Source organism: Mustela nigripes, chromosome 4 (assembly GCF_022355385.1).
Source record: "Mustela nigripes isolate SB6536 chromosome 4, MUSNIG.SB6536, whole genome shotgun sequence".
NCBI classification, from domain to species: Eukaryota; Metazoa; Chordata; class Mammalia; order Carnivora; family Mustelidae; genus Mustela; species Mustela nigripes.
In genome coordinates, this window is record NC_081560.1 from 116252178 (window position 1) to 116267127 (window position 14950).

Here is a 14950-nt window from a genome sequence, read left to right on the forward strand (position 1 = left end):
GGTGTCCCAGGAAAGACCTGGACGCCCAGGGAATAGGAGAAGAAACGATATTTACTTTTCACTCCCTACATTTATGTACCTTCTAAATTTAGAACCATCTATATGTATTTACTATATCTGCATACGTGCACCTAACAGCTATATGTGTATTTACTTTCATAATTTTAAAAAAAAGTGTTTTTGAAAGCTAAAAAGATAATCTTTTGAGTTTTTTTCTCATCCCACTGGCCTTAACTAGAAATGCTCAAAAACAGAATGGAACAGAAGACTTTCATGTAACTTTGACAATGGCTGCGATGGTCTGTCTTCTTGCCCCACTGGGGATCCTCACAGCCCCCACCCTGGCTGTCCCTCTCATCTCCCTCAACTCACCTTGGCATTGGCAGTATCAAAAATAGTCTCAATGAGTAAGACATCAACTCCACCATCCAGAAGCCCTTTGGCCTGCTCTCTGTATGCTTCAACGAGCTCATCAAATGCTGTAAAAAATAAAGCACATCCAAGGCGTCAGTCACCAAAATCCTCTCAATGGCCAGGACATGCTGTCTTCAGGCCTAGCACCTGTCAACTACTGCTGGTTTCTAATGCTTGATTTAAGGATATCACCTTTTGTGAGAAACCAAATAAAGAAATGGGGCAGCGATGTTAATTAAACCTGTAGACTGAACACTCCTGAACACTTGCCACACAACCTCCATTTGCCCTGTACGAGTCAAGAAGTAAGTGAGGAGGCAGGAAGGTGCGTGGTTTCATGAGCCCCATACCTTACTGTCAACACCTTTAAAGTAGATCATTCTTCCCAGGGATGGTCTTAATCAGTCAGTTAAGGGATGAGTGTGAGAAACAAGGAGAGAACCATGTCACCCGGACTTAGAAACACGGTGGGTCTAGTCACATCCTCTCACACTTGCAGTGATAAAGGGCTTCAGTCCTGTGGACTTCACTCCTGCTAGAGAGAAAACCTGCCTTATAGGGCAATTTCAGTCTGAATCTAAAGTGTTCAATCATTCCAGGGTACAATTTTTACTAGAAACATCTTGAGTTGTCCATTTCCATTTGAGAGGTCAGCCCTCTCGCCATTTACCTCCCAATGAAAAAAGAAAAAAGCTTGGATATTCAACAGAAAAACCCAATACTACCTTCACGCTTGCTGTATAAAGCACAAGAAAAAGGAAAACTTATCCCCTCCCAGTCAAGCCTCGACCAAGCATAAGCACAGTATGAGCAACCTCTGGTGAAGAACTATGACATCACCACATGGAAAGTTCTATAACCAAAAACCTACAAACCATACTTGCCTGAACTTGCCACCTACACAATATTCTTCACTATACAAAGTATCAGTACTACTCAGCTAAGTTTAATTCTTTTTGTATTTCATTGTCTCCATGCTTAAGAAATTGACTTAGATGCTTAGGTTTTTCATAAAATCTCAATGTGAGTATGTTTATGTACGCTAGTTTATAACGTCAACAATGCCAGTACATTTATATAGTTTGGAGCACTTTCTGACATAAAACGGGGACCTAGTGGGCTGCTCTATAATAGACCAAGGCCTGGTGTCCATATTTGCTCAACTTCTCAGTTTAAAGCTTTCTCTTGATTAGTTTTATTTTCTCAGCTGATAAAGAAGCATGATCACAGTACCATGTACATTTGAAATAAGAATAGTAGTAATAATAACAAGATTTGACTTTTTATTTAGATGTTTACTACATTTCAGGCACTGTTACAAGCCCTTTATGTCCATTAAGCCACAATAACCCTGAGGAAGTGCCTGTTATCCCATTGTACAGATTTTAAGATCATTGAAACACAGACATACTTAGAGGGGCTCAAAGACTATTTACAATACTTACTAATGTTTCTGTAATCTGGTCTCTCCACAGACGGGGACACCGACAGTGTCTTATTAGTTGGACCCAGAGCTCCTGCCACAAATCTCTTAATTCCTTTGGGAAAAGAAAAAGAAGTGTAAAAATCTCTGAACAGCTTGACCTTTTTGTTGTGACTCTACAGGCTAAAAGATTTTCCCCTAGATCACAAGTCTCTAATTCTTTATCCACAACTCTTAAATACAAAAGTTCAAGTTATTTTCTTAATTCGTTTGACAACAAACTTGACCTCTCCTGGACCAACAAGAAGCTCTTCATAATCTTGATTACACTCGGTGAGACAATGCACAGATTTGACTATAAATGAGTATCTGAGGATGGGAGCTATCCCCGACCTCACTGGGAAAATTCTGAAATAGAGGGATGTGTACAGGTGATTGCCAAGCTGATCCGAAAGACTCCAAATTCTCACCTATCTGGCTTCAAAGCGTTTCAGTAACTAACCCTTTTCTATCTCCACAGTCATGTTTGGATCAATTACCTCCCCTTCCTCTTAAGGTATCTCCAAGAACCTGAACTCAACACAGATTCTAGAAAAGCTCCTCACGGTAGCATTCAACTTGAAATGTTCCCCAGTATCATGCTGCAGGCCCTTCCCTGGGGGGGGCGGGAGGGACTATTAAATCAGGATTAGCAATTATAAAGCCTAAAATTCAAGTATGAAACAGATCAAATCTTACTGTAAGCACTCTTTGAATAATTCTTTGATAACCTTTCCTCTGGGCTGGAGTCCAGGTGCTTCCAAAAGAGCCTCCAAGGTTGGGTTCATCCACACAGCATAACCAAAGCTGGGGGTACACTGATGACGGTAACTACTCAGTAACCTGGGTCACGATTTACAGTTTAACAGAAGACTACCAATGAGTTGATAACCCAGCCTTCGAACAGGTTACCTTTCCCAGAGCTGAACAATAATATGCGTGTAAGAAAAATGTCCTTCTCTTTCCCTGCTTTCGCTGGTTTCATATTCTCTGACCTGTGACTCTGTTGGGGTAATGGTCTCTGCATGTCCATGGATTTAAAGACTACCTCCCAGAAGCAGAGTTCCCACAAACCGCTTCAGTCTTCATTAATATGCTGTATCTCATTTCCTAGCAATTCCCCTTTATATTTTCTCCCGCTGGCAATAATTTTACATTTCCAAATCTTAAGGGGCTCCACATATTTCTTCTATTCCATTCCCTCCCTCAGAGCCTCCCCACCCGCTGGCACCGAAGTCACGCTATGGCAGCCAGCCAGGGGGTTAGTTATTTCAAGAGGCCGCTTTTCACATCCCAGCAAGCCTGAATCGCATGCCACAGTCCTGGGCAGGCTGCACAGAGCCTTCAAGGACATTAGGGATAGGATGTGGATTATACTGTTCACCTGCATGAGCCAATCACAAGGATGAGGCTAGCTTTATTGGGTAAGATCAAATATCTTAATGTTTATCAAAATAACCAGAACACGTGAACTACCTAGTAATGTGCTTCCAAAAGGAGAATGATCAGCTTGGCTGTAAATACCCAAAGAAGCTAAAACCATAAATATACAAAGTAGCTAGAGCTACAAAGTGAAGCTAGAGCCCGCACTAAACACAGAGTAAACCCTGAGCCCAAGGCCCACAGGGATAGAATCAAATCATAGAGGCTCTGGAGGGCTTGATTATGAAACTGCAAAGAAGTCACCTACCCACAAGTACAAAACAGTATCTGCAGGCTGCTGGGGGCCACTTGTCACAGAAGGGAAAAGCACAATAAAGACAGCACGTGACACCTGCGAATCTCAAAGGAGTCATCCTTGCAGACATTCCTTACCTGTCTGGAGGGACACCTCCTCGGCTGCCTTTCTGGCCACCCCCGCGGAGCATCTGTTCATCTGGTAGGCCTACACATGAATGCAAACATTAGCGGGGGCTTATTCCCCTCCGTCCCATAAACCAGGGACTCGTGACCTTATAAAAGCCAGTTTTACTCAGTAAGGAAATGTAGACAGAATTAACAGGAGGTCTGAGAAGGCCTCTCAGCTGGCCCAGCCATGAAGGCAGCAGGAGAGCTAAGAGTCCTTGAGAACTGCTCTGAGCTTCCTCTCATAGCCATGAGCTAACCAATAACAAAGGGTGATCTCTTGGCCATCTGGGACATCAAAGAATAAGCTGATGCAGTTAAATGCTCTGCAAATTTGAGAAAGCATAAGAACAGACGAAGCGCAGGTTTCAGAGATAGGAGCCAGGATTCGAGGCCCAGCTCTCTCAGTGCCTGCCTGGGCCATTCCCTTAGCAGCTTCTCCGAGCTCTGACTCCCTTTGCTGTAGGGGTGTTGTACTCAGGGCCTCTGAGCTTTTTGCAGATTACTAACCTCTTTAGAACTTGGTAAAGGGCCATGAACCCCCCCAGTAGGAAATAAAAAGTATGCACGAACACACAAAGTAATGCTACAATATAAAGAGGTTCATGGGCCTTCCAAAATCTTTCCCAGACCAGGTTAGAAGGTCCCAGATTTGTGGCCTTCATGAGCCCTTCTCAGATCTTACGTGCTGTGGATCTTCATTATTTAGTAATTAAGAAACCAGAGTATTCTAAAATAGGGGTTGGCAAACTCTATACGTCCTAGGGCAAATCTAGCCTGGGCCAGTTTTATAAATCAAGTTTTACTGGGATATAATCAACATCATTCATTTACATACTGTTTACTGCTGCTCTTGTACTATAATAACAGAATCAAGTAGTTGCTGTTTACGGCCCACAGAGCCTAAAATATTTACTTACCCGGCCCTTTATAGAAAAAGTTTGTCAACTCCTGCCCTAAGTCACACAAAACTAATGATTTGCTCTTGATAACCCAAAAGACACAAGATCTCACAAAGTCCCAACAGCAGGAGAGCAATCAGTGCTACATGAAAACAGAGGCATGCGTCTGGAAAAATCCCACACAGACGTGGGTACGGCAGCATCTACTATGTACCCCCATCATTCCACATTTTACAAAATCTGAAAAAGGAGCATCATCTTGATTAAAAAGAAACCAGATCCTTCACCACACACCCATTAGGGTGGCTACTATCAACAAAACAAAACAAAACCCCCCATAAACAGAAGACACCAAGTGTCGAGAAAGCCGTAGAAAACTTGGGATGCTTGCACACTGTTGGTGGGAATATAAAATGGTGCGGCCACTGTGGAAAACAGTATGGCGGTTTCTCAGAAAATGAAACAAAATCACCACTTCTGAGTATATAATCAGCAATTCCACTTCTGAGCATGTAATCAAAGGAAATGAGAGCAGGGATACAAACAGATTAGCTGTACATGCATGTTCACAGCAGCACTGTTCGCAATAACAAAAAGGTGGAATCAACCCAAGTGTCCCTAATGAATGAATGAATGGATAAACAAAATGTAATATATATATGTATATATATGTGTATATATACATATATATATACATACACATATATATACACACATATACGTACGTACAGGGGAACATTATTCAACTTTAAAAAGAAAATTCTGACACTTGCTACGACATGAGTGAACCTTGAAAACATTAAGCTAAGAGTCATAAAAGGACAAAAACTGTATGATTCCACTTACATGGAATACCTAGAGGAGACAAATTCATAGAGAAAGTACAATGGTGGTTTTCGGGGTCCAGAGAGGTTAGGGAAGAACAGGGAGTTACTACTGAATGTAATGGGTACAGACCTTCACTTCTACAAGATGACAAGAGTTCTGGAGATGGACGGTGGCAATGGTTGCCCAGTAAGATGAATGTATCTAATCCCACTGAACCGTACATAAAAATGGCTAAGATGGTCAATTTTACATTACATGTGTTTTGCCATGATTTAAAAAAAAGAACCAAATCTGCCATGCAGGGCAGAAAAAGGGTGCCCACACAGCCAATCACTGTGCCTTTATCAGCAACCACTGCATAATAAGTATCATTTTTACTTGATTACTGGCCCATAAAAGACACCAGTTAGGAAATGAATAGTCTGCTGTGTTCAGAAGCAGAAAAGATTCAAAGCGTCTTCCCAGTCTGACCACAAGCGACAGACAGCGAGGCATCAGCTGTACTCTGCAGCTTCGGCTGGTTTTCTCACTAGCAACTGTCAAGGCAGAAAGCATTCAGGAAGATCTTAGTTACGAGGAACAATGGCATTCTTACCAAGTGTTCGAGGCCATAGTCAGCTTGGGCAATGCTAGTGCTGCTGAAAGTGTTTGTTTCAATGATATCTGCCCCAGCCAGCAAGTAATCCTGCAATAAGAGATAGCAACATCAGTGCTCGGGGTTTCAGAGGCCCTGTCCCCCCGCAATAAACACTTCTGCTCGTCACCACCACCCCAAACACCATGTGACCACCCACTAAGCACAGGCACTGCCCTGGAGCCCAGAGACGCAAAAAGATACAAGGATTTGACAGAGGTGTAAACAAACACAGAGCTCGATTTGGACACAGTTCACATGCTAAGCTGGGTGAATGGAATGAAGTTCCTTAAACCCCAAGTTTTAGTTTCCTCACGGAAAGTACCAGAACGCAACCCCACAGGGTGGCTGTGTGATGACACAAGTTCTGGCCCAGGAGGGCGATCTCCAGCCTCAGCACAGTTTGATTCCCACCGGCGATGGCTGTATCTCTGAGAGCCCAGTTCTGCCCATGATTGTTTCAGTCCCTCTCTGCAGGTCCCTCTGAGCCAGATGGGCATTCCTTCTAGAACCCGGAGGCTCTCGGTGCCTTCCTGTCCACCTGGTTTGAAACTCACCTTCCCCATTTCACTCTTCAGGGACAACACTTCCTCAGCTTCAATCTGAGGAACACTCTGGAATCTCTCAACTCCCTTGATTTTTCCCAACAGTGAACAAACCCACCCCCTCCCTAACTGATACACACTCTTGACAAAGAGCTGGGAAGTGAATTTCTCAGTTGTAGTAAGTCACAAACATCCTAAATATCCACCAGTTGGAAAAAAAAACAAATAAGCTAGAATGTATCCATTTGATAACATGCTTTGTGAAGGCTAAAAACACTGTGTATAGCGACTGATATTGACATGGAAAGATCTCCAAAAATAGGCTTGAGTAGAAAGCAAAACTGACTGATATGTAAAACACGACACATTAGGTTTAAAGCATACATGTACACAACAGTACACGTTTTCGCATATACATAATTCATATATACATAAATGCGTAGCAAATTGATGTGGAAAGACATATATAAGTAAGTTGTTATCTTAGGAGAGAAAAAACAGAAATTTGGAATAGTGGTCAAAAATGAATTTATTCTCGGGGCGCCTGGATGGCTCAGTGGGTTAAGCTTCTGCCTTCGGCTCAGGTCATGATCTCAGGGTCCTGGGATGGAGCCCTGCACTGGGCTTCCTGCTGAGCAGGGAGCCTGCTTCTCCTCTCTCTGCCTGCTGCTCTGCCTACTTGTGATTTCTCTCTCTGTCAAATAAATAAAGTCTTTAAAAAAAAAAAAAAGTGAATTTATTCTCAATCTATGGGTCTTATCTTATGAGAGCAAATTAAATTTTTCAAAAAAGAGCAAGAAAAATTGGAAACAACATTAATGCCTAGGAATAAGTAAATTAGTTAAGTAATATATGTAGGTTATATCATGTAGTTATTAAACCATGTTTGAGAATATTTAATGCTCCTATATACAGATAAAAATGCAAATCATACAACAGTATGAATACAATTAAAATTTAATTTTTAAAATCCCAGTATAAAAACTAGTTTAAAATATAAATTAAAATATGTGATTAATAGTTAGTCTTGGATTCATATCTCCTGATTTTGATTTTCTCCTTTATGGTTTTCTATATTATCTTTTTTATTTAAACAATAAACATGTACTGTCTTTACAGTTAGCAAAAAAATTTCTCAGTTCATAGTTTTTTCCAATTTGGTGTAGATTTGAAAATTTCCATAATATACAGTTTAGAAGGTGTTTCTTCTAGCTCTTCACCCTCTCCCTATGCCTCTTCTCCTAGCTCAATATCCCACTCCTGGACTCCAGGCAGGACATCCCTCAATTCCAATCCTATTCCTGCCAATTTAAAAAACATGTGATCTGGGGCACCTGGGTGTCTCAGTGGGTTAGGCCTCTGCCCTAGGCTCAGGTCGAACACAGGGTCCTGGGATCGAGCCCCACATCAGGCTCTCCGCTCATGGGGAGCCTGTTTCCCCCTCTCTGCCTACTTGTGATCTCTGTCAAATAAATAAATAAAATCTTTAAAAAAAACAAAAAGCAAAAAAACCCAAAAACGTTATGACCTGAGTCAAGCTACTGAATTTCTCCACTCCTCACAGAGCAAGCTGTCAGGAGGAAAGTAGGCCAGGAAGGACAGCATTTTTAGAGGCTAACAGAGGTTCTGAATTGTGTTTCGTGGGGCGATGCTGTGGGCAAGGACTGCCTGTGGCGTTCACCGGTATCCTGGTGGCAAGCTCCCACAAACATTTTCCTGGGTGAAGCCCAAGGTGTGGGGGCACCAGCCCTCATGGCATCTCAGCTAAAACCATAGGGAACATCAGGGAGAAAACTGTGTTACTCACAAGTCCTGGAGGGTACAGACATGCCCAGGGCCACACTTCAAGGGGCGGGGGGCATATGGGCAGGGGAGTAAGCACAGACATAGGGTTCTGCCTTTCTGGGGGTATAGGGATGGGGCACCTAGGGTTTCACAGTTTCACTCTTTATTGCCAAATTTAAAACATAAGAATGGGAACCAGGGTATGGAAAGGGAAAAATGGGGCCAGGCAGTTGTTGGGCTCGTCCAGAGCTCCCCAAGAGCATAACTCATGGGTGAGGGCCATCAGGTATCCAGTTCAGCGAGTAGCAGCACCATGTTTAATTGAGACGGGTGTCCCCTGAAATGGGGATCTTGGCAACCAAAAGCTCAATGTCAGGCATTCACGCTACAACCAAAGCAGCTCACCGCCAGGCACCTACGTTACAAATACAACTTGGACATTCCGTTAAAATTATACACCAGAGGATCTGATCTATGGTCACTGGCTCCACTAGAAATAGCCACATGTGAAAAAAAGCCTGGTCTGTTTCCCCTCTTCATCCATGAACACAACATGCTCTCCACATGTCTGGCTAGTAAATGCACCCCCATAAATGGGACACCCTGGCACACTTTGTTGTACTTATAGCCATTTCCACTCCACAGACCTCTCATGGGAACCTCGTTCTCCCATCTAGATGCCTACCTAACATCTAGGGCAAGGAATCTTTCCTCTAACAAATATTTATTGAGCACTTCCTATGTGGGAGATAACGTTCTAGGCAGTAGGGCTTCAGTAGTGAAAAAAGAGGCATAATTATAAGCTGCTTGCCCTGCAGCATCTTATAATCTAGCGGTAATCCATAGGAACAATAATGATGAAGCTACAGGCATGACAGTGCATGTGATTTCAACAGCTGCATTTTAAGAAGTCTATTTATGGGACACCTCGGTGGCTCAGTCGAGTAAGCAACTGCCTTCCACTCCGGTCATGATTGCTGTGTCCTAGGATCGAGCCCAATAACAGACTCCTTGATCAGCGAGGAGCCTACTTCTCCCTCTCCCTCCGCCTGCTGCTTCCCGTTTATGCTCTCTCTAATAAATAAATAAATAAATAAAATTTTTGAAAAGTGTATTTGTAACCATACGAGGCCATTCATATCCATGATGATATTCCCAATCTACAACAGACTAGATTTTATAATAGGATTTAACTACTCTCAAGGCCTCGCAGAAAAATTTAGTTACCATTCTTCTTGCAGAACCATACTTTTTTAAGGATCAATTTTAAATCTTCTGGTACCTGGAATTCCCACTATGAGCAAAGGAAAGGCATTCTTAGCTTTCCTCACATGAACGCCATTCTGCAATTAACCTAGAACAAGTCTTGACCACACAACAGAATGATCCCTTCCATTCTCGTTGGGACCCTTAATCACAAAATGATTTGTTTAGATGACTTTTTTCCCCTTAAGAGACTGAAACATCTGTAACAATGCCCTTCTCCAGAAAATAAAACTTTCTCACTTCACTGGCAAATATGTCTTATCCTTCCAGTTGAATCCAGACCAGGAAAATAGATTCAATCACCTCAGTATCTCTTCTGGTTGTAATTTTATGAAATTCTGGCGATGACCTACCAAACAATTTCACTCTATGTTTCTTTCTAAATTTTAAAAATCTACTGCCCCCAGTTACTTGTTCCTGATTCATGCTGGCTAACCATTTTTATTGGAGGCAGAAAAATGGAATGAAAGAGCATGGGATTTCATGTCAGGAAGCTCCCAAACGTCAGACAAGTTCTTTACCCTCTGTGAGCCACAACTTCTAAATCCACAAAATAAGAATAACGACCACCTTTTTGGTTTTACTTTATCGGGGCTGCTGTGGTGACTCAGGTGAAGCAGTGTATGTGAAAAGCCCAATTTGTCCAGGATTTCTATGGCCTTTCATTTAACTGCCGCAAAGGCAGGAAAACTACCTTTCTCACCTCCTTATCCTGAATGCTCATCGCAGTGCGAGGCCTTTCCTTTCTTCAGTGCCCAAAGTCGTCTTGGTGAATGAATCACCTCTTTCTTCTGTACCCTCCAGAGCCCTCGATATACGAAGAGGCTTACAGAATAATGGCATGAGAACAGGAGGCATGGCAGTACTGTACCTTATGGATCTGGTAAATGACATTGGGTTGAGTTATACTTAAAATGTCATTGTTGCCTTTTAGGGACCTGGCATGATCTTGAAATTCGTGACCTCGGAAGTCTTCTTCACTTAGCTTATGCCGCTGGATCATGGTCCCCATCCCTCCATCCAGCACCATGATCCTCTCCCGCAGAATGGCTTCAATCTCATCCTGCAGGCTTTTCTTCACACCTGCTTTAAAGAAAGTGAAAAATCCGACTTTCAAAACCCCAGGGAAAAGTTGCATGCGGGTTTATAAGAACTACTAAAAGCCTCAAGGACACTGACTGGTTCAGCTTTTCTTGGCTATCCTCACCACAGCCCACGTATGCCGTCCCAAACCTGCTCTCTTTTAGCTCCAAATCCTTCTCCTTCTGTAGGAAATTCGACCTAACCCAGTCAGTATAAGTCTTCTACCCAAAGCTCCAAAACTCATCCCGCCCTCCACCTCATAATCCTCTTACAGCTTGGCTCAAGCTCTTTCTCTCTCTGTCCTTAGGGAAGAGCACTTCTGTACCCTCAGCAGCTCTGACAGTGGCACATGCCTCCATTCCTCCTCCCATTTTCATAAAAAGTCTAAGCATTTTTTCCAGAGGGTCTCTACTGTATTCACTTTTCAGTCCAGAAACAGAAACTATTTTCAGTCTTTAATACAGTTGTTACTGTGAAACAACCTAGCTCCCACATATACAAATTTTGAGATCTTGTGAAAGGAGTCATCATATATGCAAGAGATCAAAGCTGTTTTTAGAGACCCTAAATAAAACATCTGACTTTTTATTAGAAATCTGACAAACATATTCTATACTCTGCATGGAAGACTGAAGTCCCAGAAAATGCTAAATTAACTTTGGCCCACTAAATATCAAAATATACCATAAAACTATATTCCATAAAAAAGGAAGAGTAAAATATAGAGTATCTCCATTGCTTGGAATAGGGAAAGACTTAAGACTCAAAAAGCCCAACTACAACGTAATATTAAAAAAAAAAAAAAAAAAGAACGAACGTGATTCCATAAAAACTAAGAATTCCTATGAAATCAAAGTTACCATAGACAAAATTAACAAACAGATTATGGATTGGAGGCGGATTCTGCAATGTCTCAAACTGAAAGGGACTAACACCTATAATGTACAAGGAACTCCTAAAAAGATACAAATAGTCAAGTCAAGGAAGAAGAAAATAATACTCAGCACCTATATAAAGAGATGCTCAAGCTCATTAGCGACTGGATGTGAATTAAAACAAGATGATACCCATTTGCACCCAATAGATGGCCAATAATTAGAAAACGGGATAATGCCAAAGAAATCTGCACCCTCCAGTATGCCTGCTGGACAGAGCCATTCTGGAGAGCAGCCTAGCAGAACTTGGTAAAAAGTAAGCATGCAGAAAACCCAGCAACCTCAATCCTGGGTATATTTCCCAAACAAAATCTCAGGTTGATCCACCGGGAACACAGAAGGGGATGTTAGTAGGAGTGGCACGTTGGAGACAATGTTGGGAAATGTCCAAGTAAAATGTGGTAGACATGATCTCCCTGATATGAGGAAGCAGTGATGGGGGCTTAAGTGGGTAGGAGAAGAATAAATGAAACAAGATGGGATCCGGAGGGAGACAAACCATAAGTGACTCTTAATCTCACAAAACAAACTGAGGGTTGCTGGGGGGAGGGGGGTTGGGAGAAGGGGGTGGGATTATGGACATTGGGGAGGGTATGTGCTTTGGTGAGTGCTGTGAAGTGTGTAAACCTGGCTATTCACAGACCTGTACCCCTGGGGATAAAAATACATGTTTATAAAAAATAAAAAATTAAAAATTAAAAAAAAATGTGGTAGGCATTTGTGGGGAACACCACACTGCTATATGATAATGGTGGGATACTGAGTGAAAAGTTCAGCAATCATCAACTACCAAGATACTACTTACATAAATTAAAAGTAAGTACACACACTAGAGTACAAGGAAACATACAAATACATGGCAATATGGAAACCAGGCCACCTGTGAGACCATGAGAACTGTGAACAGAAAATGAGATAAAAGGGGACATAATAAAATGGGAATTGCATGCATTGAAGACAAAACTCCCCCCAACTGAGGCCCTTAAAAATTCCCTGCTTCTACATCATCCACATGCTTATTGACCCTGTAGGGGATAAGATTTCCCTTTTAGAGGTCCTCCTTTGTTCGTTTAAGTGTTCACTGTTCTAATCCTGATGTATTCCCCAAGCTTTTCCAACAGGGGGTTATCTTTCACTGGCTTCTAATCACCGTTGCCCCTCCAGAAGCTTCTCCTAAGAGCAAGTCACCTTAACAATTCTTTCACTTGGTAAGATGAGCAGTCACTGAGATCTTCCGTGAAGAACAATGATAACCAAAACAACCTCCTATTTATCTATATTCAGTTCATTGCATACAGAACATTCTGTACAGTTTACTCCTGACTAACCACGTTCTTAACAGGGCAGATTCTACCCAACAACTCTCACAGAGGAAACAAAAATATATAGCTCTACATTGCCCCCATTTAGCTGATGCATTCTGCTGTTGATATATTTAGATGAAGGCAAACAACGTTGCTTCCCTTCTTAATTAAATAGGAAAGCAAGCAGTCATGAGGCAGAGATATTATTCAAAGAATGGTATGATCTGCCTCTCTACCTCTTCTTTTATACCAAGAGTGATAAAATGTTTCTCAGTCACATTTCCACTGGTTTCAAGAACAATTTTACCAGTCCCATATCAGAACCCTAGAATCAATAGGGTCACCAGCTCACCTCTGATAAATTTCCTTCTGAGTTACGAATTCAGTATTCAGCTCCTGCCATGCTGAACACCCTCATTCCCCCACACCCAGGTACTGCTCCGTCCTTAGGACTGGTTCTCTTCTTTCTACATTTCCTACCTCATACCTCCTGTGTTTTTATGGGTATGTTCGACCAAAAATTTTAATCAAGGATGACCTTAGAGACCGATCTCATTATAAAACTGAAACTACTGTCAGCTCTTGAGCTAACCTAGTTTTTTCTCAACATTAATGTCAGAGCCATCATTAGAATGGCTTGAGATTACTACTCCCCATCACGACGTACGATCTGCTCATTTTACAAAGTGGTTCTATGCAATCTGGAGTGTGCAGAACGACTGCTCTAACCCTGATGTGGTAAAAGAAACGTTTCCTTAAGTTTTAATCGTTCTCTGGGTTTCCTTATCCGCCTTGCAACACAGAAACTTTCTTTGGGTGAACACAGCAAGTGCTCAATAAATATTGAACTGAGAACGTTAACTCTGGCCAAATTTCCACTGCGCCCCGCTGAAGTATGTTGTACCCAACAGCGAAGTTACTTGGACATTAAGAGGGGTCTCGGGCGCGCGCAGAGAGAGGGTGCCTCGTAGCTGCTGAGAGTCCGCTTGCCTGGGGAGGAAGAGGTGCAGGCGCGGAAGGAACCCAGCAGAAGCACGTGGAACCTCCGCCAGCTCAAAGCCGCCGCCCTCCCGCCCGCGGGGAAACCTGGCGGCGCGCCTCCAGGAGGCGAGGAGAATTATCCCAGGGATTAGGAGCCCGTAACAGGGCTCAGTACACAACCCAACCGCGGAGAGCTAGAGGCAGCGTTACCGGAAGGCGTCAGCTCTGGCAGCGCGGGCGACATGCCGCCGAGTCTCCTCCTCCGCAGGCCAGGGGCGAAGCCGGGGAGTCGCACGCTGCACAGGAGAACACGGCCAAGAGCGACGCCAGCCAGCGCCCGAGAGCCGCCCTCAGGGGCCGAGGTCGCCGGAGGCGCCGAGGAGCCCGGAGCCCGCGGCCCGGGGCCCGCGACACCCGGGGCCTTCCGCGCACCACACGCCGCGCGGGGGACCTCCCGCACGACCTGGGCGCGGCGTGGCGATAACAGACGAGCCCTCGGCCGCTACAACGCTCCAGCACGTGCTTTCTTCCCGGTCACCCGGCCTGTCCTCGGCGCGGGGCTAGCGGGTCGCGGGAAAGGCGCGGACTGGACCCGAAAAGGAGGACGCCGTGGCGCCCGAGGCGCGAGACCGAGGATCTCAGGCCCCTTGGGCTTTGGGACATCTAACAACGTTGCTAGCGTCTCCGCTCAATCTAGCCTCTGCGTGGGAGGCCCTGCCCCTTCCGGCCTATGATTGGTCTGTACGAGCACGTCGCGCCGTATTGGCGGATCCATTTCAACCAGTCACCTGAGGGTTTGCCCCGGGGCTCTCTGGGAGATGTAGTCCAAGGTCCCACGCACTCAATGAGCCCCAAACTGTTATGCCCTGCGGAAACTGGGCGCGTCTCCAAGCCCGATATCCGGAAATGCGGCCGGCGAGGCCTCTCAAGTTTAAGTCGTAGCGCGGAGTTGGCGCTAGCTTCAAC

General features: G+C 43.8%; 1 protein-coding gene across 4 annotated transcripts in view; it reads right to left on the bottom strand.

Annotated features, from left to right (window-relative positions):
* MTR (5-methyltetrahydrofolate-homocysteine methyltransferase) overlaps positions 1–14704 on the bottom strand; it is a 110193-nt gene extending 95489 nt beyond the window's left edge. For 3 of the 4 annotated variants that reach the window (XM_059397371.1, XM_059397368.1, XM_059397369.1), the window contains exons 1-6: positions 14195–14704; positions 10553–10767; positions 6047–6136; positions 3692–3761; positions 1860–1952; positions 373–479 (exon numbers count right to left, since the gene is read on the bottom strand). In XM_059397371.1, coding sequence (XP_059253354.1) covers positions 373–479; positions 1860–1952; positions 3692–3761; positions 6047–6136; positions 10553–10767; positions 14195–14228 — 609 coding nt within the window. In that variant the 5' untranslated portion in view covers positions 14229–14704. The remainder of the gene's footprint in view (positions 1–372; positions 480–1859; positions 1953–3691; positions 3762–6046; positions 6137–10552; positions 10768–14194) is intronic. The other variant, XM_059397370.1, reaches the window with a different exon arrangement.
* Positions 14705–14950: the final 246 nt, after the last annotated feature.